The sequence below is a fragment of the Pelmatolapia mariae genome, linkage group LG16_19 (genome assembly GCF_036321145.2).
Source record: "Pelmatolapia mariae isolate MD_Pm_ZW linkage group LG16_19, Pm_UMD_F_2, whole genome shotgun sequence".
Taxonomy (NCBI): Eukaryota; Metazoa; Chordata; class Actinopteri; order Cichliformes; family Cichlidae; genus Pelmatolapia; species Pelmatolapia mariae.
In genome coordinates, this window is record NC_086241.1 from 23,620,001 (window position 1) to 23,635,000 (window position 15,000).

A 15,000-nucleotide genomic window follows, 5' to 3' on the forward strand; every position below is an offset into this window, starting at 1 on the left:
GATGAAAATAATCACGGAATACGAGAATGTGAAGAAACTGACCCACAGTGATCCGAGACACAGACTGCTCTTTCAGAAAAATGTGGTAATGACGCATTCTTTTGGAAACAATGCGACAGATGTGATCACAGCCCTAAACTGCACATATTGTATATGGCAGGATGAACAGCATGTGAGTGGGTAGAACGACTCACCCTAAAAAAAGACTTGCATGTGAGATTAGCAATAGGAAGGACTGAAAAAGTGAAAAGTGAGAGGAAGACTTTAAGACAGATGAAGATCGTTTGCAACATTGCTGGAAAGATCAAATTCGCCCCAGGAAAATGGGCCCCCTGCCATTCACCCTCCTACACACAAGGACACTTACAGTACAAACTCAAAAGTCTAGAAATCCAGATCTGCAGTCAGTTTGCTTTGAAAACAAGTGAAGTGATGAGGAATTATTAGATAAACTTACACAACCAAGCTACAGAATGACAGGTATATTACATGATGTATTGCATGCTGTTTTACCACACTTATGTTTACCTGAAAAAAATCTCTTACAGTACAAAAACAGACTTCTGTCAGGAGCAATGGCACTGGTATCATTGCCAGTATTCTGTCTCCTATATGTCTATATTGGTTTCTTTAATTCTGACTTTCTCTAACCTTCCTAATAAAGCTAACCAAAAAGCAGCAGACTGTTAACCAGCAGAGGGCTGCATTACAATAAAGAGGGTTAAAAAGTGAGGGGGTTAAAAGGAGCAGTTTTGAGGTTAAGCACACAGGTTCAGGGGCAATTGTGGGTATGAATCGGTTAGACATATGTCTAAATTCTACTGAGTTCACTTTCCCGGGATCATTGCTTTCACAGTCTTAAATACTAAGAGACAGGTTAGTAATATCCTTAAGTTTCTGACAGCTTAAAATAAACTTGGGCTTAAAATCCAGGCTAACAAAGGAGTGTTTGGCTGCCCTCTCTGGTTGAACTTTTCTAGTGTGATTCCCGTATCATGCATGCTGGGTTGGATGTGATCAAAAATTCAATCGACTGGTCAAGCAACAGCACCCTAACTTTTACATCACGGCAGGTGGATGAAAACGTAAACCACTGGATGTCAGCAAAAACAAGATCTTCAGCTGGTGTTAAGGTGCTCTTTAAGATGATGTCATTTGCATAAGACCCAGTCATATACAGAGCTATGAAACTGCCAGTATAGTCAGCCAAATCTTTCACAAATCTTTTTCTTTTTTCACTTTATGTTTGTTGTAAAATTCTTCCTACTTTTGAAAACTCAACTTACTGGCTAGGCTAACAGAGCTCATAGCCTTGGGGATGGGTGTTTTTGTGTCGAACTTACACATGCCCACTCTAGACACACAGTGCTTAAGCTCCCTGACTGAGATTGGACGTGACAAAGCAGTTTGACATTTCCAGCAACCAGACGTTCTCCCCCATGGGTGTTTTGGCTGAATGGATCTGTGTGTGTGTGTGTGTGTGTGTGTGTGTGTGTGTGTGTGTGTGTGTGAAGAAGCAAGACAGAGGCATACTGACAGAGAGCAGAAAGTACATGCTTGTGTGTATGAAGCAGTCAATTTTCTTAAGGTCCTGACTTTGCCCATATTCTCTGTCAGCTTTTGGGAATCACATCTCTAAGAAAACCTGGAGAGCAGTGTCTACTTCGAACATCTGTCATATGGAGATACAGCCCTGTAACCATTCACGTCTGCCACAAAACAACCTTTTGATCTTGCCCTCACGCTGCCATTTGCGCCAAATTGCCTAAACATGCAGAGCAATTCGCCGTATAACACTCTCCATGTTGTTCCAAAGGCAAAATGGCTGAGTTTCCCTAATGCAGCTGATGACACTGGCACACCCTGTATGGCCTCAAGATGTCAGAATCAATTTAAGAGCATCAACTCCAGGACAAGAAGGCTCTCCCCTGCTGTTTGATGTTCCTCAGCTTGTATGTCTCTGAAATCCTTTGCCACTTGTTTGATGGATGCTATTTATTTGAGCTGCCTCTGGCTGATTCTTTGAAATACCAGGTGCTCATTGCACACAGGCACAATCATGCGTGCGCGCAGATACACACACACACACACACACACACACACACACACACACACACACACACACACACACACACACACACACACAACGTATAAAAACACTGCTTGTATAAATATAAATATATGAAGTTGATGATTGCTGAAATAGAATAGAACATTTTAATCAATTTCTTGTTTTCTCCCAAATCTACGACATGACAATATACAGATACTAAACTATATACTATATATAAGCATCCACATATTTGAAATGTAATGTCCACCTCACATTTACTAGCAACTGCTTCCTGAAGTTCCACACAAAAGTTACTAATGACACACACACACACACACACACACACACACACACACACACACACACACACACACACACAAAAAGTGAGAGAGAGAGACATGGTGAATTCAAGTGTTGCAAGCAGCTACACATTAAGTTGCGATTTTGTCTTTTTTCCAGGGAATAATAGCACAATTTTCTCCGTGAGTGAAGCAAACTTTAATTTCCAATACATAGCACAGCATACCTCCGACATGCAGCATGTACTCAGCTCTTATTTTCTAGACTGCAACAGATTGTCCATGATGGAAATTATACATGCAAATAGCGTTGTGGAGAAAAGATCATTTCGACTGGCATGCAAATTGGTATCTAGCGAAAAAGAGCACTCAGTGTGTGTTTTTCTCTGGTAAAATGAAAAGTGCAATTGAAAAAATACAAAGGAATAGGTAATGAACATCTATTTCTCTTTTTATGAAGACTTCTCGTTACTTGACTTGTGCACTTTTGTTCCTTAATGCTAAGTCAATCTGAACAGTGAAACAAATTCTCACTCACTAACGGCTCTGGTCAGTGAAGAATAAACCATAATCTCACCAAAGAGCTGAGACAACATTCAGCTGTCCTCATATAAGAGATGTAGTGACACAAGCCGCTGTAAGTAAAGAGACCGATCCTCTGATTGATGGGAAAATATCCATAATACCTGGAAATTTTCCAGGGCCTGCAACTGTAACACAATCAACAAAGAGACGCAGACTGGCTGCTTCCTCGTCTTCTGTCTGTTCCCTCAGACTGCCAAGGAGGACAAATGCTCTTTCCGCTGGTACATGAGAGGAGTGTAGCACATGTGCACATAGCTGGCAGGGAAAAGCAGTAGTCACACAGGAATTGTTACCAACAGACTGGGCCATGTTCTGGCACCTACTGCTGCTACAGTTTTCTCTCTCCTGTTTACTGAGATTAAGAAGAACTTGAGTGGGATTACAGACTGTTTTGCTTGAGTTATCTTTTAAGTCTCTATACTTGACAAAGAGTTCTCTTAAGGCTTTTTTATTCCAACCGAATTAAAAAAATAAATAAATAAAATATGCAAACCAAACATCGTAATTCAGAAGCCTACTGTCAAATTAAGATATCAACACAGAGTTATTGTAATTCAAAGCTTTTGGCTGAAGGAGTGGGTGCATAAAGTCTTACTGGGCTGTGGATCAAGTTAAGTGGGTGCCCCTTGACTTATTACGGCCTTGACTACAGCAGGCTGACTCATGTCTCTGGCTGGAAAAAGGGTCTTAATAAAACATGATGGTCTCCCTTTAATATCTGCTGGCTTTGCCACCTCTGCGTCCATTCCGTGTCTTAGTCCTAGAATAGGACTGTGTGGTGTATCTAATTTCAGAAAATATATCACTGTGCTCCTGTCTAGACTGAAAGAACAATTACATTCAGAGCTGATCTCACAGGAACAGTCACATGTTGTTCACTTTCTTCTTGTAGATGATCCATTTCACATTACACACATATGCACTACCTACCTTGCTATGTCTTTCTTTTCTGCATCCTGTGTTCTCCTCATCTAATTTCCCTTCTTTGTACCCTCTTTCTCCTTCCACGCAGAGTCAAACTGACCTTAACCTTCACACATTGTAGATCTTTGTGTTTGTGTGGCTGCCTAAAAGGATACGAGTGGTGTCACTGAGAAGATCCAGAAGACAAAGATCAGTGGCAGGGACAAATAGGGAGCTCAAGAGAATCAATAACCTCTGGCTTTATGGGGAGAGAGGTCAAAAAGATCCTCCTTTTGCTCAGTAAGCTAGTGGTTTATCCATCACACTGCAATTAGCTCTGAAGATGAGGAGTGAGGAACAGCAACTGCTCATTGGCAAAGAGACAACGCAAAATTAAACACATGACTTTGCTGGATTACTAGAAGACCTGAACATTCATTATTGTTTTTCCACTCTCCCTAAGTGGTCATTTGAAGCTCTTTTAATTATTGACTCCAATAGTATATATCTGCAGTGAGTATTTCTCTTTATTTTGCCTATAGCAGCCAAAGCACCAGTCTGCGGTATAATTATGGCACGGTGGAGCATCAGGGGCTAATTAGCAGACCAAATCTATGGGGAAAGGAACAGAATGCTTCATTAACCTCCACCGGTCTCCGACTGAAAACCCTTAAATAAATACTGTCCAAGCAGTCTGTGTGATTAAAATATAGCAAAAAGAGACCTTCTGAATGTAAGATGGCTCTTACAGGCACTACTAAAAACTCACAGGAACACTGCATGTCTTTTGTTCTCACAGCCCTTAATTCTAAACTCTACTGCTGATTATAATGTCTAAACATAAAAATATGCTTTTAATGCTATAGCAAAGAGAAACATGCAAATATGTATATGAAAATGATTGTTGGTAGATTTCATGAGCATAAATATGCAAATGTAAAGTTTTTACTGTCCGAAAGCGAAAGGAAGAGAATATTCTAATTCAACAAAAATGACAACGAGGATGCCATATGTTGTCAAAATTTTGATTAAGACTATACTGCTGTAAGACAGCATTAGTTAAAAATGAGATAATAAAAACATTAGAAAAACAGCTGTTAGAGTGGACGAGGAAAGTGAAGGTGCTCCCTGCTTAGAGGGCTATTTTTGTTTGTAGCCCCTCAGGAGAGGAAGCTGCCATTTCCTCCCCGTCTCCAAAAAGAGCAGGTGGTTAATCAATTATGTGCTATCTCCAACTGCTGCAGCCAGATTGGACCAAGACAGACCCAGACTGACACACACGCACACGAACAAATACGCAGACGTCTGCAGGCAGATCGCCGGGCTGCCTGTCGAAGACGCAGAGGCATGACCGGACACTTGCACGTAGTTTCAAAGACATTCCGACGGTAATAGGTGAGCCAGCAGCAGAAAAACGCAGGATACACACGGGTCTCCTATCTGCAGAAAGCACCCACCTGCCAGCGCTGAAACATTTTAATCATTTGACGGCCAATTACTCTGGAGCCAGGCAGAGCAGAACAGAAACTCACACTTCACTTCCCCAGCACTCACAGATGGCCCTGCAGGCTGGATCTCCACTACCTGTCTTCACTCTACCTGTCAAGTCAGCTAACACTGTTCCCTTCTGATATGGATGAAAAAGCAAAGAAATACAGTGTTTGGCAAGGCTTTAAAGAAAGAGTGCAAGGGGCATCCATCAATAATCTGATACTGGTGTAATATGGCATGCCTTCTCACACCAACCATTACATCAGAGAAGAGAAATGTGTGTTTTTTTTAAATCACATTTACATACATTGAGTAAACTACTGTGTACAACTGCCCACGACACATCGATGCACAGATACACAGGTGCACCTACACTAATTGTCAATGCAATCAATCCCATATCTTTCCCATTTAAACTCATTTTACAGTGATTTTCAGTTACATTTCTTTTATTTAAATATAACAATATCTAAAAATTGTAATACCTTAAGGAAATTCTAAGTCTGAAGTACCATTTGCAGTGGGAAATATCATGATTTAATAATGAACAGTGTGTTGTTTGTCTTTATTATGCTTTCTCATTAGAAGTCAAAGCACATTATGGACTGGCCTGTTCCAATAAATTAGGAGACAGTTTAAATTAAAGTCCTTTAAAAATAAAAGAATAATTCTTCAAGTCAATACTGGTGAATATTTTGTGTACAACGCATTTTAGATGAGATTAACCTCTTTCAACAACTAATCTGTGAAACCTGTAACATGTTTCCTTACTTAAAACCCTATTTTGTGATCTCTGATTAGGCCTTTCTGGTTTGGTTTGAAGAGCTGGGTTAGATCTTGCAGTGTTTTTGACAACATGAAAACATCAAAACATTTTCAGAGTGCTTTGATGGCTTTACATGCCACAAACTGCTGTCAGTGTCTGACTGGCACCAGAAAACAATGGAAGACTTTTGAGATTAGCACTGTACAATACATGTCAAAATCAGTCACAAGTATTCAGCTAATACTTAATCATTATTTGCCTCACATTTGACACACTGAATGCACAAGCAGGCTAAAACATTTACATACCAGCTTAAAAAAATAAGAATCTCAACTGAACAAACAAACTAAAACAAAAGTTTCAGCAGGTTATTTAAACAAAATCTTATTTTCCTTGCTTGCACTCAAGTCTATCTGCAAGGCAGATTTTCCTCAGCTTTTGTCAGATGGTATCATTGGTAAACACATGTCACTGATTGTTACCATGGAAACATGAAAATCATCTAGGCTATTTTGACGGTAGGATCTGAAATCCCATAGTAATATATACTAAATATTTAGCTAACATATGCTTTTATAAATACACTGCAGTACGTACTTTGCTTAATGTTTTCATGTTAAACTGACAGAGCCACGTATCCAGTTATTCACTCAGTTACCAATGTAACATCTCAGCTGCCTTAATTACCATCCAGCAATGTCTTTTCAGCAATAAGGACAACTTCTGCAATGCACTGATGGACCTGTAACAATAACCCCTAGACATAGTAAAAACATCTCAGAGACTATTTTAGACTATTTTTACTTTAAAATTGTATTAGTATGAAATTCTAGCCTTAGACTGTAAATAAAAGATGGATGTAGCTTCCATGTCTGAAAAGTAAAAGCAATGAGGAGGCGTTCTGAAAATGTACATTCTTTAGAAGTTTAAGGGGGAAAAAAGCAAACCTTTTCCTACTTGCTAGTTTCAAATCCTATTTAATGTGACTTAATTCTTACTTTGTGAATTATGGTTTTATGTAGGGCAAATAGAAGATGAAACAGGGTCATCCTCAGTGTTAGCAGCATAATAAAAATGTATATTCTTATAATTAGCAATAATCAATAAGCAAAAAATGTGACGGCATCTTGGCATTATTGCAAAGTGAAAAGAAAAGTTAAATCACATACTCGGTTCAATACACAGACCGGATACTTCATTGTGACAAGTCCTTTTAAAACTCTTTTTATTGTTATAATACATGCATTGTCTACTCCTGGCCTTAATATGAAATATATTTTGCTGAAGTTAATAAAGCAATATCAGGATCATTCCTATCCTATGTTTCTGTGTTTGGTTATCAGAGACAGATGTTCATCTATCACAATTTCAAGGCCATTTCCAACAGTCCATGTGATGGTAGTGTGAGTTGCCTTGCATCTACCAGTTCACTGTGAAGCTTGCGCCCTCTCACAGGGAGCCGGCCCCACAGCATCTGTATCCTCTGGTATATGACTTAAAAAAAATCCTTTCCTTTCTCCTATCCTATTATCAGCAGTTAATGATGTTGAAGCAAAAATCCAGAATTATGTACAGCAAAGCAATCAAACAAGAAAGCATGGCCTTTGAGGTAAACGTTCACCAGATTCAGCTTCTTTCTGCCCATCTGCTCGTAGTTTTACTGGAGGCGAATGCAATCTAACCCGCAATTCATCCACACAGCAGTCTGACTAAAACAGAAGCTGTCTTTTTTGACCCAGTGCTATAAACGTGACCTAATGCTGCTGTCTTTCACTCCATTAACCTTTCTACTGTTGGAAATGGTCTTCTTGTTATCACATAATGACAATAATAGCTATTTGTTATGAGTGAATAAGGCAAATGAAGAAGTCTTTGATTGTTCCTTGTAATGCAGCACAGGGCTCAGAGGGAAGTCAGCCGTGTTTATCCCTCTGGTTATCCCTGTATCTAAATCTTTCCTTCAACCGATGATGAGGCTCTGGGGGACATGCTGCTTTAATGGGAATACTGCATATTTCGCATTTTCTCTTTCCTTCCCTTCTTCAAATTTCCCTGTTATTATTTGCACTCTCTTCCTTGCTCTGTTTATGTGTGCATGCGTCCTTAAAACCTAGCTCCAGAGCAGCTTTAACTCCATTAGGGCATGCTGACAGCCATCCACCTTCACATAGCTGCAGACTCCATTGGCAGTCTTTCACAGCAAGGGCCCAGCTTTTTACACCACAACACACCGCTATCAACAGCGGGCCAGCTGCAAACAACACCCGCCGCTTTCAGCTTATCTTTAAAGCCCAACCATTTGGATCACACCAACCACGAGGCACCAGTGGTGTCCATCATGTAGAAGTCATTTAAAACCCATCTGTCACTGGAGCGACATCATTAGCGCAGCGTTACACATCAAACATGAGCCTCCCCTCATTTTAAATCCCATCACTTAACTGTTTGACACTGTTCAGCCACTAAAGAAAGAAACAAATGCAAAAACAATGATGTGATACTGCATCCGTCTACAGCTGCTGTTAAGAGAATGAAGTTATCTGCTTTTTTGTTAATAGACAGAATAGGAATTATGCAGGTGCATATGAGAGGAAAAAGAAACAGTTTACACCAGCAGCATATTAATCGTGTGACGTGTTTACCTGGAGGCAGGCAGGCGCTCGGCCATGTGGTTTGTTGACGTCCACAGCAACAAGCTGCCATCCCCCAGCAGCATCTTCATGGAACATCTGAGGCACAAGGACAGCATGTAAGTGGAAGAACGAACACACACACACATAAAATCTCCATACCATTCAAAACACTGGACACAACAGACATTTCAACCCCTAGGCTACATCTTCATAAGACATCTGTGGCCAGAAAAAAGCTGAAGGCATACACACAGAACCAACCCACACAAGCAGTGTGATAGCTACTAAATACAGTATGCAGGCCTAAGGACCTAACACCGGAAATAAAAACAAGCAAATATCAGAGCAGAGACTTTCAAATACACAAGACAGCTGGTTCACTCTTTAATAACAGTTCTACCAAATCTTAAATATAACAAATTAGACATATGAGTTAACTTGATATTAAGAATCAACCAAAAGTGTTTATTTCAGTTAGCTGCCAAACATTACAATAACTCATATACAGCAAACATGCTGTGATTGCCATGTATCAGTATCACAGCAAGATCAAGTGTTTATAGCCACTCAGGCAGATGCTAATCCCAGTTTCAAATAATTAATATTATAGAAAATCTAAATTAATAACACACAAACCATAATTTCACTGAAAATTAATTTGCTGCCTAGGCTGGAGAAAACTATGTGATCCTAAAGCAAACATACAGAGAAAAATGAGGGTTGACGGAATGTAGCACAACAAATCTCGTAGTCAGGCTACAGGAAACATTTAAAGGCAGGTGCTCAAAACAACAGTATTATTCGATTTTAAAAAATCCCCTTGTTCCTGGCAGACCTGGACATTATTATTAATTGTGTTAAATTACTATATGGCAGCAATGTTATTAATTTTATGGGCATTTATGCATTAGCTGCGACATGCCATGAAGTAAAATTTGGCCTGGTGGTGGGGAAACTTTAGGTGATCATGTAGGAACAACAAATAGCAGAGTCAAAAGTTGACTAAATTCAGTATTCACCCTCTGGTGACCAAAATGCTTGTATGAAATACACGGCAGTCATTTACCGTGACATTTTGGTCTGGTCCAAAGCAGAGCACTGACCAACACAATGCCAACAATGTACTAACATGCAGCTAGAATTAAATTAAAAAACAAAACTGACTAATCTGAAAACAGGAGAACACTGCTTTTGAACTCTACACGAGCCAGATGTGACTTAATCTGGAATATTAATGATTTATTTAGCAAATGAGCTGGTATAGTGTTTTTGGCCTGACTGTCCTTGAAATCATTCCATGCAGTAGGTGGTGGATTAAATCCTTTTGTATCATGAATTTTCTCTGAAGTGATGTGAGCAGCGTAAAACACAAACGTGTGGACTGATCTGCAGCTGCTGGCTTCTCACACATAAAACATTTTTAACATGCCTGCATCATTTGTCATCCTATTCTGTGATTACATACCCACCATCCCACCTGCTGCACACTGTTTCAGCTTTGATATCTACTACATCATTTAAAATCACATAGACTGATGTCAAATCCATAGCATGCCATTAGCTTTGTTTTGCTTTTATATCAGCAAAAACAATGCTGATATCAACGTTGATATCAAAAATTTAAAGTTGATATTATTCTGCTAAAGACAAACCAAGATAAAGTTACACTATGTTTCAGCTTAATGTTCAGCACTTCATAACTGCTCATCAGAATATAGAACTTAAAGTCTGATCTTGTCAAACAAAGGCTGATTTATCCTTTTCATTTTTTTTCCATTTTTAATCAACGCAGTTAAGCTTTCCACCCTAATCTCTATTAAAAGCTGCAATAATCGGGAGACAATATAGCAAAGACAAGAAATAGGGAGTATAGAATGGGTAGTATCTCCCAGGGCCACCTTATACCAACCTTGCTCTCTCCGGGGAACCTTAAGAATGGATCATATTCTTTTCATCATCTGTGATTGACAGTTAAGTGTTACACCACAGCTAATTAGTTTTCCCCCCTCTAAGATAAAGACTGGGGCATGACGATGTGATTATGATTAATTTTGATAATGGCAAGAAAGGCTAATTGTTTTCAAGGTCACAGGAGTATGCCAGTGGCACTAGCCTGTTTTCCATTCATGAGTGAAGTAGCAGAGGTTTTACTTTCATGACATTACAAGAAGAATCATTTTCAGGACTCAGTGGAAAAAACGTCTGCAGTTCACTGCTTGTCAGGTCGACATCATTCGGATTATTCATGTCAAATTTTTAAACTCTAAACCAAACACTGGCTTCTTAGCTTTACCATCAACACAATTGCCAAATGCAAATTTGCACATGGATTCATAACATATTTGTTATATATTGTTGTACTGTCTTCATTAGAGGTTGGCTACACACAATCCACAATAAGAAACCATTTATAGAATGAGCCTCAAATTATATTTTGTCACATAAATCACTTTTATATGTTCCTCAATAGCTCTTGGGGCATTAACATCTGTGAATATTCCTGATAATTTCTCTCTCTCTTGTTGATGTCCCTATATAGTTTCAAAACAATTTGCAAATAGTGAAAGGAAAACTCCAGAAGCAAATATAAGACCAAAGAAACTCTTAAGTTCAGTCTTGCAATTTGCTTTCACATATCTAAGTTGTTTTTTTAAAATGTATTATTTAATTGTTGCTAAAGGACATTTGTTTTTTGTTATTTCTCTATTTAGCCTTTGGAGATGTCAATTCCTTAGTGCTCCATAATGAATACATTAAATACAATAAAATGTAATGTATACAACTTTAGTTATCTTGCTATAACATTATTTCTGCGGGTTATTGCATAGCAGTGGTGTTGTGATAAGAAGAAATGAGAGAAATTAATCAAAATCAAAGGTTATCAAATTATCAATTATCAAAGGTTATGAAAAGCTCACATGCTGAAGTCTTTTTGAAGCTCCATCAACCCAGCATTCAGACAAAGCTTAGTATTTTCAAGATCGTTCCCTGTATAACTAAAAGATCATGTTCATACTCAAAATGAAATTGGAGCTGCTCTCGAGAGCTTTCAGCTAAACATCATCTCAAGGGAAAATCTGCAGAGCAGGACAGACAAACTGTACCAATGGAGATGGCTGGAACATGTCTGTCGCATGCCACACAACTCGCCTCGTGCCAGCAGTGCGCTGGATACACCTGGTGGCAAACAAACCGTGGTTGATCTAAAGACGCCTGGCACAGAAACGTCAAGAAAGAACTGTAAAGCAAAGGACTGATGCCCTAAAGAGCTCCCTGAGGTGCAGCAGACAAATTCAGGCAGAGATCCCTGGCTTCAAGTAGCAGATAGCACACAGACAGGATGCGTGAGATAGACACTGCAAAACAAAGCTGAACAAGGTAGTTAAGAAGATCCCCTTTCCAGCCATGCTGTTCAACTCTTATGGTAAATCCCAAGGGTATAATCCTTCAGTACGTTCTGGAAAGGGACACCCAAGACATGCTGATGAGATTCCCAAACTCTCTTCCATGCATGTCAATACAGGAGAAATCCTCTTTTCAAAAGTCTAGCTGCCTTTTTTGAGTTTTCATGAGTGTGACCCCAGATATTCATGCCATAAAACAATTTCTTTTTTGGGACCTTGGTTTTGTTGGAATAACAGATCTACTCACACCAATCACTCTTGTCAGACTGGTATGATGCAGTATAAGGGCCTTGCAAAGAGCACACACACAACAACAGCCACATATTTTTGTTAATGTACGTATGTTGAATCACCATAACCATGACATTTGCTAGAAACAGCTGATGTGACCATTAGTGACATCATTGAATACTGTGATCTGCGCATATCTCAAAAATGTTAAGTTGCAAGCTATATTCTATAAAGAGTAGAGAGGTAACAGATTTGCAACAGCATTTAGTGTTTAGCTGTACCATTGGATTTTTTCCCTGATAAAACAAACACAATCTGTGAAAATGCATAATCTTGGATGAGCCAAACGCCCACCGAGAACCTGCCCGACTTGATGCCACCAATTCGGACACAGCTTTCACTATGTCCCCTGAATGATTCAGTAAAGGCCCAACAAAAGCAAGAAACATTTCACACAGTCAACAACCAAGTTCATAGAGTAAACCTTTCCTGCTACTGAGAGCCAACTTGTCACATGGCCACATAAATGTCTTGTCTTTTTTTTTTTATTATTATTTTTATCTGTATATTTTTTTTACACAGTACATATGAGCTTACATACACTAAGGTCTATTAAAAACTTACTGTATACTAGTCATTTAAGAGTCATTTCTTTAGATTTCTGAAGGCATTTATGGATCACAACACACTGTGAAAAATCTATATAGTGTCAAAATGTGTTTGTGTTCTAGTCATCTGAATTTGATGCACTTGATTACCAACGTGTACAGGTTTTAAAAAGATCAATTGTAAAACACCAATGCAAGTCAAAATGTAAGAGACATACAATTTGTCAGTTTTATGGGATTATTCTTTTAGCTTGGTTCTGTAGCAGTTGTACCTGTGTTGTAGCAGTAGAGGTGGTACTGCTCCTTGACCCCCACATCTGCTGAAACTGGACTCTAATCTCAGCAAATGTCTCAATGATGACTGCAATGAAGACATTCTGTAAAAAGAAAAAAAGAGGACAACGATAGAGTAAGAGCGCTCAGGCTATTCGAAGTCAATGACCAAGTGCAAGCCCATTGCTTGATTTCCTTTCACTGTCTGAGATGTGACATTAATTCTCTCATTAGCCAGAGGACATTCTACTAAAAAGGGTAAATCATCATGTTTGTAGGTGAAATATTAGGTTATGTCAATTAACCTTAACCTTTCGGTGTTCAACAATCTCCAGAAATTATCATGAAAAGTGCAGCAGAGAGAGCCAAGCTCTAACCTTGACAAGCCATGCCAAGAAGAAAATCAGAGTTATAAAGTAGAAGTAGGAGCGCCAGCGAGGGAAACTGTCAATGGCTCTGTACATGAGGAACACCCAGCCTTCCTGTGACGCAGCTTCATACACAGTGAAGATACTCGTGCCTGAGCAAAAACACACAAGAGTCAGAAAGAAGCAGTCAGATGAGAAGCTGATTTCTGAAGAAACAAACGTCAGCATCTGTCTTTTGCTTAACATGTCGATGTCTGTGAACCGCACACCAATTATTATGTTTCCCCCGAAGACTAAGCCATTTAAAAAGATAACAGTTTGAGTTTCTCTTTTTACCTATAATGAGTGTTTACTCTGACAGCTCACAGAGTCCTCATAGTTCCCTTTGTTATAATGACAAGACGGGAAATTCTGTTTGCCAGACTCAAACCCAATCAACTCATCTTTGATGCCTCTAATTAACATAAATTATGTCAGCAGGCCAAGCAAAAAAAATTCAAAAATTAAATCTTGGCTGTTTTTCTGATTAACATGCTCTTTGCAAAGGAACTGTCTGTTCTATTAAGTCTTAGCCAAAGATGATTTTATGGAGAAACACTATTTCAAGTTATTGTACTGCTTGAAAAAGTAGAGTGAACTTTCTCATTTTACTTTTCTGAGGCATATAATATTCTTCTCTGCACAAATTAATCAGTGTTAGATTGGAAACAAGTAGTTGGCAACTGTCATCAAAAGGTTGAGTTCCCCAGTTAAACTATTACCATTCAAACATACAAGGTGTATCAAAAAGAATCATCCGATTTTAAAGTGCTTTAATTATCCAGCCATTACGTGCGTTTCTCATGGCTGCCTTGTCAAAACTGTTAAGTTTTGTATGTAAAACTTAATATTCAGCCATGCATTTCAAAAATTATTGCAAGATTTTATGTGCATTGCTTTAAAAAATATAGCCTTTTGAAATTGGATGATTCTTCTTAAAACACTGTATATTTCCTCTAGGTGAGAATCAAGACTTTGTCATGTGAGTAGCTTATTCCTAACAAACAACTGAATAACATTTTGAATTGCTGAAATGAAATTTCAGCGAAATGGACTAGTCTGCAGCATCATTTTTTCATTTTGTCTTTGGATTCAGCCCTTCTGTAGGTTTATAACTTTCATTTCCACCAAACTATGTCTCATCCTTTCGTCCCTAGCAGATTACCCAGGCCCTATCTGATAACTAGCATGATTTTTTTTTTACCTGGAGGGCTGATGTGTTTTCAAAGTGTATTTTTTTAATATTTTTTGAGCTATGTAGAATAGACAAAACAACGTCATTTTTTTCACAGGTCTTGATCAAATATATGGAAGCCTTGAAGGTGAAATTTTCTAGTTAAATGTTTA

The 15,000-nt window shown here is 38.7% G+C and overlaps 1 protein-coding gene across 4 annotated transcripts in view; it reads right to left on the reverse strand.

Annotated features, from left to right (window-relative positions):
- The window catches only part of nalcn (sodium leak channel, non-selective), a 68,367-nt gene that overhangs the window by 41,272 nt on the left and 12,095 nt on the right, over positions 1–15,000 (reverse strand). For all 4 annotated transcript variants that reach the window (XM_063497373.1, XM_063497372.1, XM_063497370.1 and 1 more), the window contains 3 exons: positions 13,624–13,766; positions 13,246–13,350; positions 8,740–8,826 (listed from right to left, as the gene is read on the reverse strand). In XM_063497373.1, coding sequence (XP_063353443.1) covers positions 8,740–8,826; positions 13,246–13,350; positions 13,624–13,766 — 335 coding nt within the window. The remainder of the gene's footprint in view (positions 1–8,739; positions 8,827–13,245; positions 13,351–13,623; positions 13,767–15,000) is intronic.